Source organism: Amphiprion ocellaris, chromosome 5 (assembly GCF_022539595.1).
Source record: "Amphiprion ocellaris isolate individual 3 ecotype Okinawa chromosome 5, ASM2253959v1, whole genome shotgun sequence".
Classification (NCBI taxonomy): domain Eukaryota; kingdom Metazoa; phylum Chordata; class Actinopteri; family Pomacentridae; genus Amphiprion; species Amphiprion ocellaris.
In genome coordinates this window covers 913,639-938,620 of record NC_072770.1, presented here as the reverse complement: position 1 = coordinate 938,620, position 24,982 = coordinate 913,639, and the positions used below count along the sequence as shown (strand labels likewise).

The 24,982-nt window shown below is 39.2% G+C and overlaps 1 protein-coding gene and 1 long non-coding RNA gene across 3 annotated transcripts in view; both read left to right on the top strand.

Annotated features, from left to right (window-relative positions):
- Nucleotides 1–13,023, top strand: part of plekha6 (pleckstrin homology domain containing, family A member 6) — an 81,072-nt gene extending 68,049 nt beyond the window's left edge. The window contains exons 17-26 of the mRNA XM_055010941.1: nt 28–167; nt 1,428–1,595; nt 2,466–2,538; nt 3,671–3,774; nt 4,845–5,003; nt 5,300–5,446; nt 6,423–6,556; nt 8,210–8,358; nt 9,435–9,542; nt 9,995–13,023. Coding sequence (XP_054866916.1) covers nt 28–167; nt 1,428–1,595; nt 2,466–2,538; nt 3,671–3,774; nt 4,845–5,003; nt 5,300–5,446; nt 6,423–6,556; nt 8,210–8,358; nt 9,435–9,532 — 1,172 coding nt within the window. The 3' untranslated portion in view covers nt 9,533–9,542; nt 9,995–13,023. The remainder of the gene's footprint in view (nt 1–27; nt 168–1,427; nt 1,596–2,465; nt 2,539–3,670; nt 3,775–4,844; nt 5,004–5,299; nt 5,447–6,422; nt 6,557–8,209; nt 8,359–9,434; nt 9,543–9,994) is intronic.
- A 10,088-nt stretch (nt 13,024–23,111) lies between these two features.
- Nucleotides 23,112–24,170, top strand: LOC129349003 (uncharacterized). Of its 2 annotated transcripts, none has more exons than XR_008601783.1 (2): nt 23,112–23,891; nt 23,996–24,170. It is a non-coding gene; the product is annotated as an uncharacterized LOC129349003 (long non-coding RNA). The 2 variants fall into 2 exon arrangements; XR_008601784.1 differs by having other exon boundaries at nt 23,955–24,170.
- The last annotated feature ends 812 nt before the right edge of the window (nt 24,171–24,982 follow it).

Genomic DNA, 24,982 nt, shown 5'->3' with positions numbered 1-24,982 from the left:
GACTATCTCTCTGTTTCTCTTGCACAGTGGCCAGTGGTGCTTCAGGCTCCTTTAGCACCAATAGCCCAGCCAGTCCCCTGAGTTCAGTAAGCCTAACCAGCCCACTCAGCCCCTTCTCCCCAGTGCCCGGCTGCCAGGCCTCCCCCAACAAACAGCTGGGCGTGGAGGTAAGCACCGGACACACCCAGCCAGGAGCCATACCCAATCCAAAACCCGGCACAGGTCCATGCTCAGAATCTAGAACCAGCCCTGAGGTGCATAGAAGATCAAGCTCTAAATCTCCTCCAAAGTCATGCCTCATGCCTAATCTCAAAACTGACCCTAAACTGAGGTGTGGTCCTAAAAGTTCCAGGGAACCTGACACAGCCCTGCATGCAGAGTATTTCAATTACCATGCTTGTGAAAGCTATGAACACACCTGTCCTCATTCTACCCCAGCTTTCCATAACCTAAGTCAGTCTTTGGGGAGATTAGAACCTGTAGTAGAGGAAATGGACCAAAACTCCAATAGCAGAACCAGCTTTGACCAACCTTTATATCCAGACAAAGCCAGAGCAAGAGAACAGACCAGTTTTCTCCCGTTACAATGCGATGAATCCAGATATACCAAACAACATTCACACGTTTGCTGGCTAAAATCAAACTGCAGCAAAGAAGTCAGGATTGGAATCAGAGAAGATGTATTTCCAGATTCCCATCCATCACACTTTTCAGCAAAATACCATGATGGCCACAGAAAAGTGTCCTCAAAAAGACGTCTTTCTGTGCCTGAATCTCAGACCCTGCTTCTCCAGGACTCCTACCGGCCTGAGGTTTTATCACTTCACTACAGCCCAGATCTTTACACACAGTCACTTCATTGTTCTAGAAGCACTCAGCCTGAAGCCCATCATCACCATCAGCTAGCTTCTCATCCATTACGTCAGTCTCGAACGTCTGTGAAGCGGTTTACTTATCCAAACAGTCAGGGAGAACTGGACATGGATCCAGTAATCTGTATCATAACACAGTCTGATTCACAAAGTGATCATTCAGGCAAAGTGTTCATGCAAACTCATCTTTAAAGAAAACGATGCACCACTTCATAGATATCATAGTTATAATTCTAGTTTTCTTTTATTGTATGGTGTATTATAAGCTCATATTGTGATTACTTACACAGTGATGAGTGAAGTGAGGTGACTTTTGCTGTGAGCCTTTCATGGGTACTGAATCTGTCAGGCCAGGTATTTGATTTACCACCTGGGAATTTGCAAATTGAACTCCTTAACATTGAAATAAGACCCATTTCACAGAATCATTCCCATGATTCCTTTCTGCTCTGCACTTTGCCTGGCTTATTGTCACTTTTCCTGATGTGCAGCACTCTCTTCCTCCTATCCTTCTCTCCTTTTTCCTCGCTCCCTACCTGCCCTATGGTGATCTAGGAAAGTGTTCCCCCGAGGCCTCCCCTCCCCAAATCCTATTACCCATTAGAGCCCTCCCCTACCTTCCCCCCCTCCATCCCTCCCCTGCCTTTTGACAGCACTGTCTGGTTACGCAGCTTGGGCATCGATGATGGTTACCTTGATGGTGAAGATTCTCACATCAGAAAGGTATTTAGGTGTTTCTGCCCCCATCCTCCCCTTACCCATGTCCAGTGTCATCTTCTGAAATCATTATTCTGAACCTCATAAGCCCTAAAAATGACATGTGCTTGTCCCTTTTCAACTCTTCATCTTATCATGCCTTGTGTCTCCATATTGGTGTTGGACCTGTCACTAAAGAACATGTCAATTGTATGCTGTTTTTTTTGTTTGTTTGTTTTTTTGACATAGGGTGTTTCAATCAAAAATACACTGCAGTTGCATCTATAGGAATTTAATAAAATGAGCAACATTTAGCATTTAATGTGAGTCCTGGTAGCCGGTGAAGAGTTATCTTCTGTCAGACTCCCTATATGTCTGTTTGTGTTGTGTCTTGGTAGCAGTGATGCGCTCATATTAATGATGAATGAAATAGGGGGAAGGAAGATGTGTAGTGACCACCTTCACCCTCCTAATTCAAGGGAGCATATTTGAACCATCCACTTCTGCTTCCTTGTTATATCTCTTATAGAGCAATTTATTTTCCTTGAGAAGTAAGAGTTTTGCACTCTTATGTTCTCTTTTTTTCCTTCTCAGACCAACAGTGTCAGAATATCTTTTAACTGGTCAACAGAACAGTGAATGTACTGAGCTTAGTGAATGAACCATGTGATCTCTGAAGTTCCACTGAAAGATCATGAATGTTTGTGTGATCAGCTCTTACTGTGTCTGTCAGCAGTGTGTTGTTTCTGCCATTACAGGTTTATTTGTGCATTTCAGTTCATCGCTGTACACAATAAGGCATCATGCTCTGCTTATCTTGTAGTTATGGATGTGTGCTAGAATTTTTCACCAACTCTGGTTTAATGTTGACATGACAATAATATCTCTGTATTACAGTCAATGTTTGGAGAACAGAACAATGTGAGTGACATGCAGGAGGCGCAGGACAAACAGTCTGCCACCAATAAAGGTACGACAATTTCAAGTTTCTACAGAACGATCATAAACTAGCATTTACTAGTGGGACAGTACTCAAACCATTGTGGAACATGGGGTTACACTGATGACACTCATTTTACTGACATTTCTAAATGGTAATTTTGTCTTTTGATGTATCCATTGCCTCGTGGTGTCTGTGCAGATTCATCCAGGTCATAGTAATCAGAAATGTTTCAGCACAAAGCAACTGCACTTTTTATTCCTTGATGGTTTGTTTTGATTTTGATGGTTTGGCTTAGAGCTCATTAAATCAGAAATCCAGTGCTTCAAGTTATTTTAATATTTCCTAAAAATTATTCAAGAAAAAGGTTTACAATACAGAAATGTCTTGCTTTTGAAAAGTATGCTTATTTATACAGACCAGTTCTTGGTTAGAGCTCCTTAACCACAAATGACTGCATCCCTCCATGGAGTAGATCAGCCTGCAGCATCCCTCAGCTTGTCTACATTTTTAGGTTGAGTGTTCCTCATCTTCCTCCTGACAACATCCCATATTCAGATCTATGGGGTTCAGGTCAGGTAAGCTGGCTGGCCAGTCATGCACAGTAATATCATGGTCAGCAAACCCTTTGGTGATAGTTTTGGCACAGTGGGCAGGTGCTAAATCCTCGGAATCTTCATAAAGTCAGGAGATGGAAGCATGAAGTGCTCTAAAATCTCCTGAGTTGCTGCGTTGGCTTTGGACTTAAAACACAGTGGACCAACCCCAGCAGATGACATGACACCAAAAACCATCACAGACTGTGGAAACTTCACAGCAGACTTCAAACACATTGGATTCTGAGACTCTCCACTCTTCATCCAGACTCTAGGACCTTGATTTCTATTTACTTTCAGCTGTATGGAGGACACTGGACTGCTGAGCTACACACCAGTTCTTTTCCTTTTGATCGCTGCCAAATTAACCAAACAGAGTGTCATCTGTTTTGAGTTTTAGAACTGAGGAAATGTGATGGAAGAGATGAAAAAGGTCCTCGTGAACCAAAAAGAGAAGCCCAGTTGCCTTGTACTGAAGCACTAAGGATTGCCTCATGGTGTTATGTTTGCACAATCCGATCCTTCTTTCCAATACTTACCAACTTATTTCTTTTGTTCCTTGCTAGTTGGCATTGTTCCTCCTCGAACCAAGTCCCCGACTGATGACCTGCACAGGAGTTCTGCTGGAGTTTTCCAGTCGAATGGCAGCAGGCCCAATGGAATCTTCAGGGTAGGTCAAGCCAAAGCACAGAATCCTACTAAATAATATAAGTAAATGCTTTTCAAACTAAAATACACTTGGAATTCAAACATGTATGGTATCTGAAAACTTACACATCATTATTGTCAGGTATCTGGCAGTAACTCTTAATCACTTAAGCTCAGGTGGTTTCAGTATTTTCATATAAGCTACAGGTCAGATAGAAACACACATGCAACACCTTACCATGACATCTAGCTACTGATAAAAAGCACAATATGACCACACATGTTGAAATGGCTGAAGGATGGGATGTTGATATTCACAGTTTTGAGATGTTGCTCATGATAAGAACGTCTGGAGTTCGTCAAATAACGCCAACATTTATGTGGCCACTAAGTTTCACTACAGAATTCCTTTTGCCAAATCCTGGCTGTCACAGGTGGAATGGAAAACGTCTGTTGTGTTCTTATCATCTAACCTGTCAAGGAATACCTCAGATGAAAGATGACCAGGATTATGTAATATAGCAAGTTTCTGATAAGTACTGAATGTGTGCAGAAACGCATTTAACTTTGGGATAGGAGCGAGGGTTGCAACGATTTGTATAACTCACTGAAAATACATTTCTACTAACAATATAAATGTCAGAAAAGCACAGACATCAAAGAAAAGCAGCCTATAAGCACTTCAAGAGAATGACAGACAAAATGATCAGCTTATACATGAAATCTGCTCTGTGTTTCTCACCCATCCCAGTAGTGGTTAAACAAAACTAATTTTATATGATGGAACACAAACCCTTCAGCATTATTCAGCAAGCCGTCATGATGAGGTTACATCTGAGTGTTACTGAGGCTGAACACAAAAGGAACAAGCACAACACAGAGGAAAGAGCATCTCTGATTGAGTGTCTCAGTACACCACGGTGCAGCCGGCCTCCTGGCTGGACACCGAGAGGCTTGTACAAGCAAACATCAGAAACTAATAGACAATAAATAAACTTCCATCACATTGATCAACTGTGTCAAAGGCCACACTGATTTCAGACAGGACTAAAATTGTGCCTGAAATAATTTGGTTTCTGCATCTCGTCACAGGAACGTCCAAAGAGTGCTGTGTTTCCTGCAGAGATTAAGTCAAAGATGACTGTGGAGGAACAGAACGAACGAATCCGTCGAAACCAGAGCAGCTCTGTGAGGGACAAGAGACACAGTTTAAACCTGTCCAGTGGCCAGTCTCCAGCCAACTACAAAGTGGTACGATCCAGCATTTTACACAGCACAGTGTTTATCCTCCATGCTCTTCATCTGACAGTTAAATGTGTGTTACAACTTTACCATCTTTAATAAACTTGTTCACTGAACAGAATTATTGTGTTGAAGAAAAGGGTTTATATTTAGGTTTCATTTTAAAGGTAAAATACCTGACATCTTCCTAGTATTGGTGTCATGTGCTCAAAAAGTTGACCAATGCAAAAAATGCAAAGTCATATAGAACAGGATATTCATCCTTGAGCCTGCACATGATTTGTTGTGTCTCTGTCTGTGAACAGGTCCGTAGGCGGCTGACAGCCCATGAAATTGACATTAAAGACTTGGAGGCAGCGGTTCGAGGTCAGGGACAGGAGTCTCCACGGGACGAAATAGCCCGTCTGAGACGATCAGAGGTTGAACCGGAACACTACGACATCAGCAAAGAGGTGAGATTAGACAATAAAAAATGACAAATTACCATTAAGACTTTACTTGTGATGGATTCTATTCATATTGCAGTGTTGCAGCTTTGTAAATCTGAACAGCTCCTGCAGCTGCAGCTGTCGTCTTGACTTTCTTTGTCTAACATATTGTCTGTCATGTTGTTGCTTTCTGGAGATACGTGTTTGTCTAACTTATCGCTGTCATCATTTTTTTTTTTAGATATTTTTGATGTTTTTGTGTGTTTGCCTAGCATTTGTAGCTGTGTTAGCTGTAAACTTTGTGGATTCAGAGCGAACACAATGATATGAATGACAGGAAAGAGCATCTGCTTCTGAACTGATCAGAATCAGATCTGAATGACTTTAATACTCTCTGTAGAGAAACTGCTTTACAAACAGTTGCTCAGATGGAAACTATCATATATTCCAAGGATAGAAGAAAACGCCTGGCTCTAGCACCTGCAGTCTGGCAGTAACTTTACATTAATACTTGTCCATTGGTCTGGGACACATTTTAAGTTAAAAGTCATAAAACAAATACAGTTATTACTCAGCTCTTTAGTTAAATAAATACCTGTTAGATTCAGAATAGTAATTTAAAACAAAAGCATTGTGACCCTCGATACATCTTAACTCAGGTTGCCTTGACCGATTTGGCATCGACTCGACCGTTTCATCGTCTAGCAATCGCACACTGGCCTCTTTCTAGGCCTTGATACAACACTTTAGAGGCTGCTGCGCTGTTACTGAAGTACTTCTGGGTATCAAGGGCACTAGATATATATCTGTGACAAAAATGTGATCAAATGCCAAAAAAACTAACTAGAACTAAACTAAAGCTAGCCGTTTCATAAAAGGTCAAACACACAGAGCACCTATCAGAATTAGACTGATACAGTGTCTTCCTGGTCCACTGTTTCAGTACGATGATAATGATATTACTTTCATTGTGTGTTTCTGTTCATCATGTTTGTTCTAGCTAATGGCTCCTGACAAGGTTCTGATCCCTGAGCGCTACCAGGACCTGGAGAACAACCCTCCTCTGAGCCCTGAAGAGCAGAAGGAGAAGCAGAAGAAACTAAAGCGGATCAAGACCCTCATTGCCAAATCCAAGTACAGTTTTGACACACACTTAGATCAACTAATCAAGTTTTGACACTGCTTACATTACCAACAAATATCATATGCCTTCCTTGAACTGTCTCTTACACTCTCTACATGATATTGCGTCACCAGGTGGAACAGTGTGGCACTTTATGCATATTAGATATAGAAAGGGCCGTACGTATTTAGACAGTTACACATTTTTTGTTTTTCAGGGTCTGTGCTTCACCACATTCTTTCATTCTTGTTTTGTTTCCTCTGTGGTGCACCAGTCTGTACACTGACAATCAGTGCTTCTATCCGAGCAGACAGAATAATGCACAAACAGCTTTCAGAGCTTAAATCCAGCAAGTTGCTGAAGGTACAACTGGATGATTAAATGAACTTCAGCAAAGCAGTCTTAAACTTAGACAGACTTTATTCATCCACAAGGGAAATTTTGTTGTCACAGTAACTCAGAACAGTAATCTTAAATAGACCAGAGAACAGCAATAGAATTATACAATAATAGGATGTAATAAAGAATAGACTAATTAGTAAAAAGTAAAAACAGAATACCGGTAGTTACTATCCATATAGAAAAATATGGAATATGTACACATTTACAAAATAGAAGAATTAGGAATAATATTAGGAATTTACACTATGTACAATATGGAACAGGTAGCTATAATGCAGTGCCAGTTTACACACGAGTATTGACATAGATGAGTGAGTTATGTATCTATGACAGAGTGGGGAGTTATTGTACAGCTGTATAGAGTGTAGTATGAATGTGCTCCTGTAGCTCACTGTGACAGCGCAGTTTTAGTGGTGCTGCTGCCCCAGCAGACCACAGTGAAGTACAGGGCACTGGAGACCACAGACTGGTAGAAGATCTCCAGCAGTTTACTGCACACATTAAAAGACCTGAGCTTCCTCAGGAAGTAGAGTCTGCTCATGCCCTTCTTGTACACAGCGTTACAGTTGTCCTTCCAGTCCAGTCTGTTTGAAAATGGGAATAGCAACTTCAATTCAAGGAAAACTGATAAAAACACATTAATCAGATTATGCTTTTCTTTCTGTTTCTGAGTTTCCTCTTGTTTAGGGTCAGTTCAGAGCATGAGTATGTCATCTATGTAGCATTAAAATGATCTGTGAGATAGGGTCTGCACATAAATAGCACTTTTTACATTAGTAAAAACATTAGTGATACTCAAAGCACTTTCCAGTGTGTTTCTCATTTGGTAAATTCACACAAGAACTGCAATCAGGAACAAATGTGAAGTTAGGGGTGGGGGATTGGACTACTAACCCTCTCTACCAGCAGAGCCACAGACGCCCAGGTAAAGGTGCTCGGTCAGAAAGAGAATGCTTGTTTTCCAGTAAGACCCTGTATCAGAACTGACATCAACTTCGCTGTGTGGTGAAGCCACAATCAACACATCCCAACAATAAAACGCTGTAAATGTCAAATGCTCTGCACTTATATAGCGCCTTTCTGCTTTAGTGGTACTCAAAGCCCTTCACAGTGTGTTTCTCCTTCTGCTATTCACATGTACACACACACCAATGGCAACAAGCTGGTGACAGAGCCGTCATGCAAGGTGCAGCCTGCCATTGGGAGCAGATTTTGGTTTCTTTGTATTTACATGCCCTATCATCCTGTTTACTGATGGGCAGCTTGCAGAACATGGTTCCTTTCCTGGACGGTCCAGTGGAGGGTGGAGCTCCAGTGAGCTCCCAGCAGCAGCTGCAGGAGCAGGAGAAGTGGATTGAGATCTCCTGTACTCTGGCTGCTGAGGCTTCTCGTCGTAGCCGCCTTCTCTCAGGTAAGACTCCTCCCACATGGTGTCATCACAAAGCACCTGACAAGCCATACATCCTTTTAATTCCACATCAGGATTCAACAACTTCTTTCTTTTATTTTAACGTGCACAGTCAGTGATGTTCATATAGTGTTGGCGGCAAAAGTCATTATTGTGATAATGCTCATTTAATTTTACATCCCTACTACTACTGCATTAGCCATTGTAGTTGAATGTCTTGCACTTTTTCCATCACTGGTTCAGTCGGTATCTTCCTGCCTGCACTCTGATCATCAGGTGTGATCATCAGTTTTTTTTAAATGCACAACAGCTGAATAGCATCAGGCACAGAAACAGAAGTACTTCTCTCCACCACTGTGACTAAAGCAGTAGCTGCCTGTTAGACTGACACCAAATACACTCTCAGCTGGGATAGACTCCAGGAGCCCATGACCCTAATGAGTCTAAAGAGGTGCATAGATGATGGATGGATGCTCCTCACCTGCTTAAACCATTTGTTTGAAGTCCTGGCTTCTCTTTCCTTACTTATTAACATCAAAATGGAGCATGTTTACATAACGAGACCTAGCAGCTATCATGGCACACCACTAAGAATGAGCAGATTATTGACAGTATGCTATTACTTTCTTGTTAGAGCTCTACTGCTATACCTCTCTGCCTATACAGAGAAGTCTAGGGATAGGGCATGTGGCCAGTGTTACCTTGCTCAGGTTAAGCCAGCTGATCAATCAAAGCAGACAGAGGGGGGTTTACAGAGGCAGGACTTAATACGGAGCATTTCAGACAGAGCTTCTGCAGCAACGTACAGTCTGGGAAAAATACTGCGTTCTTTGAACATTGTGAAATGTGTAGACATATTGTAGTAGGCACACAAAATAAAATTAGAAACCTCTAAATGAGCAGATATTCAGCTAAAGATAGATGGTGATCCTGGGAAACCAGAACAAACATGTTTGAATGAACAGAGATGGCTTCTCTTCACCTCCGTGCTTCACTGTCTTGTTGCCTTTCACGTCTTGTTTTGCATTCCACTGTTTCTGTGTTCACCCCATCACCAGCCCCATCCCCTGTCATTCCAGCCCAGTGTGCCTCCAGTCCCCCCGTCTCCCCGACCAGCCTGGTTCCTACCCCTTCCTCTGCTGACTTTCCCAACTCCGCCGACATCATGAAGGTGTGAGTCTTGCAAGGTGAGTCTATGTTCACAACACCATGGCCACGAGTCCCCTTCTGTCCCTGTGTTTAGGCATGAATCTCACTTTCCCCTGGGATGCTGCTCTTATGCATGACTCTTATAACATGTTTGTTTGTAGGTTTAAAACCTGCTAATGACCCATAGTGGGCTGAGAGTTTCCTAAAAAATTTCACCTTCAAATTTGTTTCATGATTATATCGAGAAATATTTCACTGAAGGTGAAATTCATAAGAAAACATTTAGTGTGTTCCACAGACTAGTGGATAACATGCTTATATCTGACCTTCCTGTCTCAAAGCAAAAGGTTTTACTGTAAGTAGATATTACAAGTGAGTAGTTGGTACTAGAGTGGCTACTAACAACTCAGGATTCCTTTTATTTGCCATGATAATAAATAATAATTAGTCATGAATGATGAATGATCTTCTGTTTCTTTGCCTCTTTCAGTTCAAGGCCTCGCTGCTGTGAAGTTTGATGGAGCATCTTTCTGAGGATTCACTGGAAAAACTGAACGATGAAGATGACTCAGACTTTTAGAGGCTGAACTGATGCAACAAAAACATTCAAAGCTGTCAAAGGATGTTTTGAGGAGGCAAGAGCAAGTTCAAAACCCAACTGAATGCTATTAAGACTTGTGACTTAATCCCCCAAACATTTCTATATAATTTAGCTCAGGACATATTTAGAGATTACTGATGAACTATGCTGATAGTGAGACGTTTCACACTCATCATGTCAAAATGTCAGCGAACTGAGGTTTTATGTTAATCAGTTCACAAGGGAACTCTGCATATGAGAGGTCCATGCTGAAGATGAACAAGGGAAAGAGCAACCAAGGAAAAATGTTTGAGAGAATGATGAGCAAAACTGACTGAGGTTGAAGATTCTTTGGGCTGCTAAAGGCCTACAGAGGCTGTTCATTATCATCTAGTTTTCATAGAAGCAGTAGAAGTACCAGTTAACCACCACCAATGGCTTGTGAAGGCCAGTGAGGAGCAGGACTTAGTGACAAGCTGTGGACATGTGTCCAGACTGACATATTCTGACAAGAGTGAAGCCTCTTATCCCATACTCTCCTAATAAAGTCACTGTGATGCCTCACTGTGATGCCTTTTTGAGGCAGAATGCCAACCCCACATAACCTCACACATCCCAGACATCTGATTGGGTCAAACATAATGTCACCTGGATCACTGCTCTGTCACAACAAACACACTGGAGCACAGACTTGTTGTGAGGGAGAGCTGAGGATGAATAGCGTTATGGAAAATGTTGCACAGCTTTTCACAACACTGCTGTGTCCAGAATCAGAATATGGAAAAAAACTGTTAATCCTCTCCCTCTCTAGTCCCTGTCTTTGAGGCTGATTCTTGAGATTTTGAGAGTAATGTCCTCCCTGATTCACCCCAAAATAAAGTTTAAAGGAGTACACAGATGTGGACTTGTCAATATCTGTTTCCTCATAAAGTGCAGCTGTTGAAACTATTCTTTGTACGTCGACAACAGGCATTTTTATACTTTCTGTCTGTTGTCAGTAGGGTCTTTGGCCAGGGAGGTTAGAAATAGTTTAACTTGCCACAAAATCCAGTGGAATTGGCTGTTCTTGGAAATAATGACTTTGCTTTGTGCTGCGTTGGCTTTTTCAGTGACTGTCTACACATACTGTATATAAGTAATGTATGTTGGGTATGAGGGAAGTGAGAATAGAAGTGACCTTAGAAGACCAGGTAGTTAATGATGCAGCCATTTGTGAGGAATTATTTACTGGAAAATACTGTACTGTGTATCCCCACAACATTTCATTCCATCCAATCATGCAGTGCCATAAGCCTGAAACATGTGTTATACACATTATGCTGAATAAAAATACTTTGTAATATTTGGTCATGTGAAAATATACCCCATTATGGAAATTGTTGTCTTTTTTGACGTATGTGGGCGAGCAAAGATTTGATCCTCTACAATGCAGTGCCTACACAGCACAAAGAAAATGTGTTTCTCCAGCTGTTAATTCAGATTTGCTTTTCCAATCGTTATTCAACAAAGATATCAAAGATGTCATATTTTTCTGAGGAGAAAGTAAGCAGGGCCTCAGACAGGATCCCCCTTTAGCAGAAACACCTTGTTGTAGGTGTTTAGTCAGTCTTTGACATGGACTCGCTGAAATGTCTGACAACTCTTGCATGCAAAATTCCTCCATTTGCAAGATGTTTGATAATTTTCTTGCATGTGTTGGTTCACCCACAGCATTTCAAAGGGACTCACGTTTGGGCTTTGACTGGATCATTCCATTATCCTCCATTGTTTTCAGTTTGTTTTTTTTAGCCATTCTTTGGTGGGTTTGCTCAAGTGCTTCGGATCATTGTTCCGTTGAGACATGCTGAGACATGCTTCAATTTCCTAATTTACAATATGAGGATTTGCTTTTTCTTAAAGGAGGTGTATGGAGATATGGATACCTATTCATCCACCAATCCATCCATCCATCTATCCATCCATCTATAGTCCTATCTATCCATCCATCCATCTATGCATCTATCCATTATCTGTCTGTCTGTGCTTATCGAGCTTCTTTTGTCCTTCCACTCTTCAATGTTCCAATGGCCTGCCTTTGTAAAGAGTATGTTGATACCACATTCTGAGACCATATGTGACAGAAAACTGAGTTTTATGCAGAAAGCAGTCCACAGCTCTCACAACGCAAAAACAAAACAACAATATAAGATAATACTTCTATTTTTTCTTGATTTATTTTTATTTATTTTTAGAGAGAACAAGCGTTCAACAGAGGTGGTGCATATTTTTTTAGATGCATGGATATACAGTGTCATGTTGAGAGGTTCAATTTTTACACTCAATTACACAATGTTTTGCATTTTTCACAAGCAAGACACTTTTATTGCTGTAGAGGATCGCTTGAAGGAGCAGAACATAGATATTTTTGAATTAATTGGAATCTGATGTGTTGTGAAACGACAGCCAAAAGGTGGTGTCCAATATTTGATACTAGATGTAGCATTTGTAAATGATAAAAATAAAGAGTATATACATTATATACATTGCTCAATGTATATAACATTTTGGATTTCAGAAACAGTATATCCTGCTATCACATAACTATTGCTACTTTGGGGAAAAGAGACAAACTGCTTGAACTATGCAAATGAATAAAATTAGACAAATAAATTGCTTGCTTTCAGAAAACTTTGCAATAAAGTGAATGTATACACATAATGTGTTTCTCTAGATGCTTATGAATTCATCACAGTATTTTGTATGATAAAACATGTCTCACTGTCTGGAATGATAATATATTTACTGTTGTTATTTTAATCCACTTGTTGATGAAGTTCACTGCCAAAAACACTACTGAGGTTAACTGTCTGGCGTGCTTGTTACTGATAGGCTCCCTGAGGATATTCTACTGTCTTTGTTTTATAAAACTGTATGTCTGAATGAATAAAGTGTAAAAGCAATGGCAGCCCGGATTCTTTCACAACAAATCTTAAATGTATTTGTAATCATGATGGTTTACAGAATTGTTGAAGCCTAAGTGTCCGGGTTTGTGATTTTTAAACCCTCACAGAGGAGAGGTGTGATTCATCACCACAGTTGAAGCCACCATTCCAGGTCTGGTCTCCGCCTCTGTACTGCTCACACCACAGCAAACCGTTTCATCTCAGTAGAAGCATAACTGTCAGGAGATTATTGAAGCTGAAGGTTATGTATAAAAGTGTGGTAGAAGGAATCTGTACAAATTAGGGACCAAAATGTGAACAACAAAACAGTGGAGGCACTGAACTTATATTTAAACACATTTATGCACTGAGCCCTTCTCTAACTACCTATGTATTTACTATATATACCACTATTGCATTACATTCACTCTGTTTCTTTCTGTGTCCTTTCTCCGAGTGTCCCTGGTCCCAGAGCTGGATGCTGGATGCTTCAGATGTGTGGCTGTGTTTTATGGTCCTTGTGTCCCACCCCCCCACCTCTCTATCTCTACCCCTCTATCTGTATCCCTCTATCTCTACCTCTACCCCTCTATCTTTACCTCTCTACCTCTTCTGTCCCTCTCAACCCGCCCGGCCAGCAGGCAGATGGGTCCCCCCACATTAGAGCCGGGTTCTGCTCGAGGTTTTTTTCCCTGTTAAAAGGGTGTTTTCCTGCCACTGTCGCCTTTTGGCTTGCTCTGGGGGTTCAGGCATATGGGTTCTGTAAAGCGTCTCGAGACAATTTGACTGTAATTGGCGCTATATAAATAAAATTGAATTGAAAATTGAATTGAATTTATTAAACTACACAATAACAACAACTATGACAAAACATTAACATACTTTAAGACAACACAAAACTAACAAGGCGGTGAATGTGAGTGAAGGAAAAGAGAAGGAAGAGAACTCAATATTTCAATGTAATACTGGGGTTAATATTACAGTTGAAATAAGGTGTTCTGAGGGAATAAACGGACCAAATCTGAAAGCAGCTGCTAATATGATGGTGGGTTAATTTGTTAAAGTTCGTCTTTGCACCAAGTTTCAGTGACTGAACGTTCCTTGTGTGTTCGTCGTGATCCTGCGGCGCTGGATGGTCTGGTCGGCCTGTGGATGTGGGTCAGAACAGCAGTGGAGCAGCGAGCTCCCTCTACAGTCTGTGGCTATAAGGGGGTTCAAAAGTTCAGAGCTACAGGAGGGAGATAAAGATCTGCCTTTGCTCTGTTTCACTGCTGTTAATGGCTGGTGGATCCTACAAAGGGTATCAAAAGCAGTTTAGCATCTTTCAGGGCATTGAGTAGCTCAGCAATCAGAGAAAAGTTGATACCAGCCCGTCATGTCCAGAAACCTCTGTAAGGTCTTCAGGTTGGTGGGTAGTGGGAAGCACATCGTCTTAGTTTTGCCTGGATCAACATGAACTTCAATGGCAAACACAAGATGCCCAAGAAATCGGAGAGGTCCTGAATAATTCTTCATGTTGACAGACAGGCCAGCACTGTGGAGCATGTCAAGGACAGCTTAGATATTGTAGATCTCTGCACATCTTTGAAGTCTAAGAGAAACTACGACACTCACAAGATGGGGGAAACAGGTTGGGGAAATCCAGGAGCAGACAGGAGAGAAGACTGGTACCATGGTGCTGGAGACAGGAGCAGGGCTGGCGGAAATCCAGGAGACAAACAGAGTCCAAGTGGGGGAAATCCAAGAGGGGGGAGAGCAGAGTCCTTTAGGGAACAGAGTCTATGGTCCGATGGGGTGTCAATGACAGAGCAGAGTTTAGTGAGCAGGTGAGATTGTGGGCAGGTGAGTATGGAAGCAAATCAGACTCATCAGATTCTGAATTTTAAAAGCTGCTGAATTTCTTACTTTGAATTTTTTTGCATCAAAATTTTGTATGTGAATTTTTTATGCCTGAATTTAGCTCATCAAAATTCTAAAAACCAGTTAAAAATTCAATGTCTTCAAAATTCGCCATCAAAAAAATTCAATCTTCAAAATTCGCCATCAAAAAAATTCGATGTGTTCAAAATTCACCATCAAAAAATTCGATGTGTTCAAAATTCACCATCAAAAAATTCAATGTTAAAAAATTCACTGTCAAAAAATTTGCTGTTCACATCCGGGGGACTCAGGCGTAAACAATCCTGGCCAAAATCGAACCAACGCCCAGCCAATCACGTGGCGCTCCTCCGGTCATGTGACGTAGACGGTTCACCTCACAAGACCGGGGTCAACCACGGCTACCAGCGTGAACGACGGCGCTTCAGTGAGTGTATTAATCCTTTTTGTCCTGTATGTGGTTTGTTTTTGTGAGAGTCAGTTAGCTGTAATGCATGCCGTTAGCTGCGCTAGCACAGCGTTAGCAGCGCTAATACAGCGCTAGCACAGCGTTAGCCGCGCTAATACAACGCTAGCACAGCGCTATCACAGCGTTAGCCGCGCTAATACAACGCTACCACAGCGCTATCACAGCGTTAGCCGCGCTAGCCGCGCTAATACAGCACTAGCCACGCTAATACAGTGTTAGCCGCGCTAGCACAGTAATGAGGTCATACAGACAGCACGTTCTGCAGCTGGGTAGTTGAGTAACAATTTTATAAACGCACAAATGGGTGGAAGTGTGATTTATGTGCCCAAAAATGCAGTTAAGTCACAGAGCAGTAGGGTTGCCACCTTTCAGAAATGAAAATAAAGGACCACCACAGCTCCTTCGGGCCACAGTTCAGTAAAATCGGAAAGATATTCACAGATTCAGAATTCCAGCATCAATAACTCATTATAAACGATGCCTCTTTTCCATCGCTGTAAGGTAGACAATGTGCTACAAGCCTAGTTTTATCAACAGTAGCTGTCTTTCAAGCTGCAGGAATAACATTGGTGTCAACAGGAGCCAGTTGAAGGCTGCAGTGATTCTGGTGACACTACAGTGTATCAGAGAGAAGCTATTGAATATTTGTGTCTCTCTTTGCTGTTGCAGCAGTTTTGCAATTTGCACACGGTCCCTGTTCACTCCATAGACATCAATGTTATTCGTGCAGCTTGAAAGACAGCTACTGTTGATAAAACTGGGCTTGTAGCACATTGTCTACCTTACAACGGTGGGAAAGAGACATCGTTTATGTTTTGACCAGTGTTGCCAACTCCTCAGTAAGGAAAGTAGCTATTGGCTGTCCTAAAAGTCACTAGAAGTCGCTAAATGATGTCATTGCCTAATTTGCATAATTTCCCGTTTGCATGTAATTGTAATCAACATTGTGGGAGAGACAAAAAGTAAGTTTAAAATACCCAAAATATGTTTCTGAACTAGAGGCTAAATGCAGTGATTTATTTTAGTGTGACAGTGAAGAAACATTTTCATTTCCATCTCGCTCTGTAAGCAGGACGGGATCTGCAGAGACTTTGATTCATCTGCCGTCTGGACATGGAGTGATGTGGGTCTCCTCTAATCAGACAGTGGGATGCTGCAGTTCACTAGACTGAACCCCTGTGCTTTGGAAGGGGAGGAGCTCACAGCGCCACCTGCTGCTTGTTGAGGACAGTAACTGCAGAAAGATCCCAGCTTTCATGTCAGACAGGGGCGGATCCAGATCAATTTTAGTGGGGGGCGGGGGGCACAGGGGGGTACAACAGATATTTTTTTTGGGGGGGGGGGGGTAAGAAAAAATTAAAGCTGCTACCGACCTCTCGCTTTTACAAAGTTTTTTTTCATGTTTTTTGTTTTTGGCTCTTTAGCCCAATAGGAAAGCTGTATATGACCTTTTCATTTTGGACTGTTAACATTCAAATTATGATGGACTTGTTTCCTTGTTTATGTGAATTACAACATCATTAGCTGCAACATCTGCCTGTTCTGTAAAACTGGTAGCTCAACGACAGCATCCTGAGGGCAATTAAGTGACAAATATTGTGCAAGAACAGCAATATTACAACCCTGTCAATTTCCACTTCTTAAAATGTTTACTGCCAATTATCACACATAAAACAAGAAATAATATTCTGTACTAATACTTCTGTACCACCCAATACACAGTGAATAAATATTATCTGAAAGTCGGGTTATTGTTGTTTATCAGCACAATACAAAAAGATTCATGTTAGACATATTCCAGTTAAGACTAGAATATCATGATTTATGTAAATTTACCTCAATAATATGAATGTTCAGGTTAAGATTGTACAGTGATATTTATTATGTAAGTTTAACTGATTAAAGTTAATGACTGCACTACAATATTATTTATTATTTAGATTTACATCATTATTATAATATTTAGGGTCAGACCCTACAGTATTGAGATTAAGAAATCAAATATTCTATAAAATGTAAATATACTGAACTCATTTGGATATATTTAAGTGAGACTCTACAATATTCTTTGACACAAATCTATCTAAATCAACATTTTAATCATTTTAACTCCAAACATTTACTGGACTGATTTAAATATTAAAATCACTCCTTTCTAATCCTCTGCTGTACGTTCAAACCTGAGGCCTTAAATAGAAACACACAAGTATCTGATTGAAGGAACTTCTGCAGAATCCTGGTTCCAGAACATGATGATAGAATTATAGACAAACTTTAACAAAAGCTGCCTGAGAGTTTACAGGTTTTTATGTTAGATTTCTTCAGTAATTTAATGAGGGTTATCAGCAATAATCAAGCGTTCATTTGATGAACTTCATTTCCTAAAACATCCAGAATTGGAGCTCATATCTTTGGAAGCTGTAAAGTTTCTGCTCCTTCAAAGTTCACAACACAATGAATGAATTCCTAAAACACTCTCAATGCTGGAGAGCAACGTTCCCTGTAATTTTTCCTGAGTGTGAGCAAACACACAAACTCCCTGAGCGTCCCTTGGACCACTGTGAACAACATCAGACGTGTACACTGTGGTCACACCAGCATCACATCCATTCAAGTTACATGGTTCATTAAAAGAATCATATTACAGCATTTACATTTCTGTTAAAACACTTTGTCAACAGGAGCCAGTTGAAGGCTGCAGTGATTTTAGTGACACTACAATGTATAAGAGTGAAGTTATTGAATATTTGTGTCTCTCTTTACTGTTGCAGCAGTTTTGCAAATTGCAGACGGACCCTGTTCACTCCATAGACACCAATGTTATTCCTGTAGCTTGAAAGACAGCTACTTTTGATAAAACTGGGCTTGTAGCACATTGTCTGCCTTACAACGATGGGAAAGAGGCACCGTTTATGTTTTGACAACCTATATCTAATGAGTTATTGATGCTGGAAGTCTGAATCTGTGAATATCTTTCCAACTTTACTGAACTTGGGGCCACTACCACCTAAGGAGTGATATATTTAATTTTGAAAAAAGCATTTAGCCATACTTAAAGCTTTAAGTGCTTTATTAACACGGAACTAAAAATTGTGTATTGTTTTATTATCACAGGTTCTGTCTGAAAAGAGGTGGCATCATTTTAAACAGTGAAATCAAACTAACAGAATGTAATGACCAACCAGTGAGCAATATTGGATTCTGCAAAAACATAAACAACTTTTTTTAAAAAATCTAAATCTTATCTAAACACAGTTAATGTATTAACTTATTTTTGTGTGTATGCATGTATTTATTGATTTATTTAGTACTGTTAACATATCACAGTTCTGAGTGAATTTTTCGTAAGATAGGCAAAGGCCATTTATTGATTACATATAGGCTGTTAAATGTTTATTAAAAACTAAAAAGCATTTTAAATAAAGCAATTCAATTCAATTCAATTTTATTTATATAGCACCAATTACAGTCAAATTGTCTCGAGACGCTTTACAGAACCCATATGCCTGAACCCCCAGAGCAAGCAAAAAGGCGACAGTGGCAAGGAAAACACCCTTTTAACAGGGAAAAAAACCTCGAGCAGAACCTGGCTCTAATGTGGGGGATCCATCTGCTGCTGGCCGGGTGGGTTGACTTAGGCATTTATTGAGTCACTAAAATACTGTAGAGTACAGACCACATCAGCATGATTATAAGCATCCTCTGGTAAATGAACAACCAGATACTGATGTCTCTCACCATATGGACTTCAGGAGATGATTAGATGATGCTAAACTGTGACCTACTGGTTGGGTTCTCTCTGTTCTCATGTTTCTTACATGTTTGTCCCCTGACAGCCGGGTCCTAATGTTTTTTGAGCAACACACCATACTATGATGTTTTTACAATGATGGTTCTACTATGGAACCAGTTTGACATGTTCAGGTGTTCTTTGTGTGAAAACTCAGACATTTCAGGTATCAGAAGGTGGTTTTCAACTTTCTTTGTTAACTTTCTGCCTCAACTTTAAACTAAATTTCCTTGACTAAGCCAGCCCTCTGGACTTCCAGTAAGCTGTGTTCCTATTGGCTGTCCAGGTGGCTGCTAGGTGTTATCAGGAACACCTGAGCAGCTCAGTGTCTTCCTGCTTTATTTAGCTGCAGACAAACATTTCCTCTGTTTCTCTTCACCAGTGAACCGGGTTTGGCTCCATTGCTTTAGTTTGTTCTTTAGGCGTTGGCTTGCAGCTTCCAGCAGTAAAATAGACTTTAATGTGTTTCTTGGTGTGTTGTAGGGCTTTGTACTGGATAGTTGTCTTGGTAAATGTGGTTCTTTAGCCACAGTTAGCACATGGTGCCAATGTGTGCAGTGATTAGTGGATTTGGTACAGCTGAGTTGTATCTTTATCTTGGCTGTAGTGAGTCTTTAGAGGTTTCTGGTCAGACACATTCTGTATTCTTGTTTGAGAACCAGCGCTGGTTGTCCAGAAGGTAAGAGTTCCTGTCCTGATTCTCTGTTCTCAGAGGTTCTCTGGTAGGCTGCAGGAGACTTTAGCGTTTGGGTTGTGCTAGTTTGGTTTTTGTATGGTTTCATTTGGACGACTATCTTGAGGCCCCTCCATGTGGTTTAGTGAGGTTTTCTGGAACAGTTCTACAAAGCAACCTGCAGCAGAAGAGACTTTGAGAGTTTTTAGGAAGTTCTGGAGACCAGACTTTAGAGTAGCAGAAACATTTGTCAGCAGTTTGAGCAGGAGAAGGTGAGCTTCAGAGTAGAAATGAGACAGAAACCTTCTTGACCCGTGTGGTGAGGTCCTGTACCAAGAGTTTGAGCAGGTTGTTTAGAGTCTGTAGTTCTTTAGTCTGAAAGCACAAGAAGAGTCGACTCATTAAAGGAGAAAACAGGAGATATTGTTGGTTCTTCTGTCGCTCTGCAGTTTCCTTAGACTGAATATCCAGTTTATATTTTAAATGATTTCCCATGTGAGCCCAAGAAGACTTCAATAAACTCCCTCCATCTCCTGGACACATGTTTTATTACCATGTTAAATCTTTTTTTAAAAAAATATGTTATTGAGTTTTAATCATAGTTTTAGCATAGTTTTTTCTCTTTGCTTGTTTAGTTTTGTCATCTGTGTAAAAGGTGCTAAACAAATAAAGCTGAATTGATAAACTGAATAATTGACTAACTCGTGATTGTGACAACAGAATTATTTTCATTGTGATTTAAGGGTTTATTTCATTTTTAAGGTTGGGGTTAAAATCTTGACAGAAAAAGAAGATTAAAGAAATAAACTACATAACAAAAAGCAATTAAATCAAACAAAAAAAATTAATACAATAAAACTTTTAAAAAGTTTTATTATTAAAAAGATTTAAGAAATTTAAGATGTAATTTCTAATTAAACATTTAATTTTTTAATTAAATATTTTGTCTTTTTAAAGGTTTAATGATCCAATTAAATGTTTTGCATTTTTTAAAATGTTTAATATTCTTCTTGTTTAATTGTATTTTTTAAACGTTTAATTCTGGAAAATATTTTATCTGTAATTTTGAATATTTGTATTTTAAAAATTTTGTTTAATTTCATAATGACATGTATTGTAGCTTGTTGAATTATCTAATTCAATATTTTGTCTGTTTAATAGAGTTAAACATTAAATACAATTAAATTATATATACATATACCACCTTTTAATGTTTAGTTTTCTTTTTAAATGCTTCATTGTATTTTCTGTTTAATTCCTATTTGAAGTTTTATTGTCTTTAAGATGTAATTTTCTAATTAAACATTTAATTTTGTAATTAAATGTTTTGTCTTTTTAAAGGTTTAATAATCTAATTAAATGTTTTGTCTTTTTAAAGGTTTAATGATTCAATATAATGTTTTGCATTTTTTAAAATGTTTAACATTCTTCTTGTTTAATTGTATTTTTTTAAATGTTTAATTCTGGAAAATATTTTATCTGTAATTTTGAATATTTGTATTTTAAAAATTGTTTCATTTCATAATGACATGTATTGTATATTGCTGAATTATCTCATTCAATATTTTGTCTGTTTAATAGAGTTAAACATTAAATACAATTAAATTATATATACATATACCACCTTTTAATGTTTAGTTTTCTTTTTAAATGCTTCATTGTATTTTCTGTTTAATTCCTATTTGAAGTTTTATTGTCTTTAAGATGTAATTTTCTAATTAAACATTTAATTTTGTAATTAAATGTTTTGTCTTTTTAAAGGTTTAATAATCTAATTAAATGTTTTGTCTTTTTAAAGGTTTAATGATTCAATATAATGTTTTGCATTTTTTAAAATGTTTAACATTCTTCTTGTTTAATTGTATTTTTTAAATGTTTAATTCTGGAAAATATTTTATCTGTAATTTTGAATATTTGTATTTTAAAAATTGTTTCATTTCATAATGACATGTATTGTATATTGCTGAATTATCTCATTCAATATTTTGTCTGTTTAATAGAGTTAAATATTAATTACAATTAAATTATATTAAACAGACAAAATATTGAATGAGATAATTCAGCAATATACAATACATGTCATTATGAAATGAAACAATTTTTAAAATACAAATATTCAAAATTACAGATAAAATATTTTCCAGAATTAAACATTTAAAAAATACAATTAAACAAGAAGAATGTTAAACATTTTAAAAAATGCAAAACATTATATTGAATCATTAAACCTTTAAAAAGACATGACATGGGTACTTGTATAGCTCAATGGGTTAAGCGGGTGACTCATGTACAGGGGCTGGTCTCTGACGCAGTGGCTGGGGTTCGAATCCCGCTCCTGAACCTTTGCTGCATGTCTTTTCCCCCGTTTCCTGTTTGTCTCTCACTACGCCTATCCAATAAAAAGCTTAAAAAAAAAAAAAAAAAAAAAAGACAAAACATTTAATTAAAAAATTAAATGTTTAATTAGAAAATTACATCTTAAAGACAATAAAACTTCAAATAGGAATTACACAGAAAATACAATGAAGCATTTAAAAAGAAAATTAAACATTAAAAGGTGGTAAAACATTTAAAAAGAAAAACCTTAAAGATTTAATCGAAACATTAAATATTGGGAAAGAAAAAGAAACTCAAACAAGCCGATAAAGCATTTAAAAAAACAATTAAACATTAAAAAGACAAAACATTTGGAAATCAAATCAGACATTAGAAAAGAATAAAAGGTGAGAAAAGAGCAAAACTAAACGTTTAAGAAGAATCAAACTAAAGACGAAACATTTCAAAAGACACCAGTTAGACTTTAGAAGATCAAATTAAACAGAAAAGACAAAACGATCAAAAAGAGCAAAAACAGATAAAGGTCTGAAGGCGTTTTCTAGTCTGAAATGAAAACATCAAGTTGTTTCTTCAAACATTTCCTCTTTCTATGTTCTTGGTTTGATTGTGGACAGATTTACTAAGAACTCATTTCAGAAAAGTGCTTCCAGATAAAGTCTACTAGTAGTTGAAGGCATTTATCAAACTAATGTTACCTTCTGATCTCTATAAACTTTACTGTTCAGTGAAGCGAATCAAAGTTTGTTGAGGATTTCTAAAAAACCCGCAGGTGAAGGTCTGAGAAGAACTCAGATGTATGGTCTAAATGTGAAATCAAGACTCATGGTCACAAATTTTAAGGCTTCTGTTAACCAGAAAGTTCAAACTACCAGAGAAGTACTGAGAAACTTTTAAAATTTCAGTCCTCAGACTGTCTGAAGGTTCAAACTACCAGAGAAGTACTGAGAAACTTTTAGGATTTCAGTCCTTGGACTGTCTGAAGGTTCAAACTAACAGAGAACTACTGAAGAACTTTTAGGTTTTCAGTCCTCAGACTGTCTGAAGGTTCAAACTAAAAGAGAACTACTCAGGAAGATTTCAGTCCTCAGACTGTCTCAATTGTACGACGCAGTGTGTAACTGTATGCAGCACAGTGAGACGGCATACTCGTTTCCGTTTTCACGCCGTCTACATCAACGGAATGCACTGAAACTTTGCTCCCACTAGCTTAGCCTCGCCGTAGCACGCAGCTCAAAGGGGCGTGTCCTATCTACTCATTCATATCTATGAGAACAACGGTGGCTGCACGTAAGGACGCCTGACGTGGATTAGCTGCATAAATACCATTATATACAGTCTATGGTAAATACGTATGTGAATCGCATCATTGGCTGCAGCAGCCAGTCACCGGTCACTCACTGACTCACATTGAAAAATAGCACAGAATGAATTGTTACGTGTTTATTTTATTTACAATTTAGGTTGGATGTTTTTTTTGTGAGCAGCACAGATTTTCTGTGCGCGGAGACCGTGTCAGCAGTGCGCAATTGCGCATGCGTGCAGCTTAGAGGGAACAGTGCTGGAGAGTGTTTGTGATGCTGAAGCAGTGACCAGTTTTTCTGTTTCTTCTCTGGAGATGCACAATGAGGGACATCTGCAGCGACTGAGAAAGAGTCTCACCACATCCTGACATGAGGAAAAAGACTTTATTGAAGACTACAATGAGAAAAACTATCAGACAGCAGACAGCTGCATTCAAGGTGAGATCTGAACATTTGATCTGGAACAGGAATTCAATCACGGCAGCATGAGCTTCATTTCAGTCTGTAGCTGCTGAATTCATGGATGAATCATCTGGTACTAGAGAGGAAGACCATCAAACATCCACGTCAGCTGATGGAGGTCCAAGAGTCTCACCAAACAAACAACCTACAGAGTGAAGACCTCCAATCTGATTGGACGGCCTCCTATTCAGCCACGTGTGAACAAATGCCTCTAAGCTGATTTGTTTTCTAAAATAAATCTAGTTTGAGTCCTAATCTATGCCTGTGTGTTTGCTTCTTTACACTGCTGTTAACAGTTTAGGCTGTTAGATTGTTCCAGATAAGACAAGTACAAGATTCTTCGGAGCCGTTCTACCACGAGCCTGACAGGAAGAACTCCAACAGCTACTGAATGTTCCTGTGGTTCCCTCAAGGCTACAGGAGGAGTCCTACGAGGACGAGCCAGTCCACCCGATGGCGGCCAGTCGCTGCGGTTCAAAGCCAACACCGACTACGTGGACTTCTACTGGACCACATGGAGGCCTTCAAACCGGACCAACAAGTTCAGCGACTCCTCGACTCGTGGGTCTGAGGACGCCGCCGAGCCTCGGTCCAGCCGGCCTCCTGTCTGTGGGTGTTTGAGTGCTGAGAGGTTTGTGGATGCATGTGAACATTCTGTGTTGAAACAACAGCTTTGGACTCAGTAACGCCGGGAAAAACCAAGAGCTCCTTTATTTGTGACTTCCACTAAAAAAAATGATGAAAATAAGTTTGCCAGGGTTCTGACTGATAACAGATTATTAAATAATGAAAGTAATCGTTTAAATATTCCTTTAAACAATCCTTTTAGGTCTACATTTACACTGACTTCTTGGTATATGTACAAGTATTTTGGGTGGAATATACCATTAAGCCCAATGTTCAAGGGTTCTTCTGGGAACATACCATTAAACCAACCTTTTAGGTAAATGTTCCAGGATGTTGGGTAGAATATACCATCAGATAAACCTTTTAGGTCTACATTGGAAGATTTTAGAGTAGAATATGACTCCAAACCATCCTTTAGCTCTACATTTAAGGTGGAATAC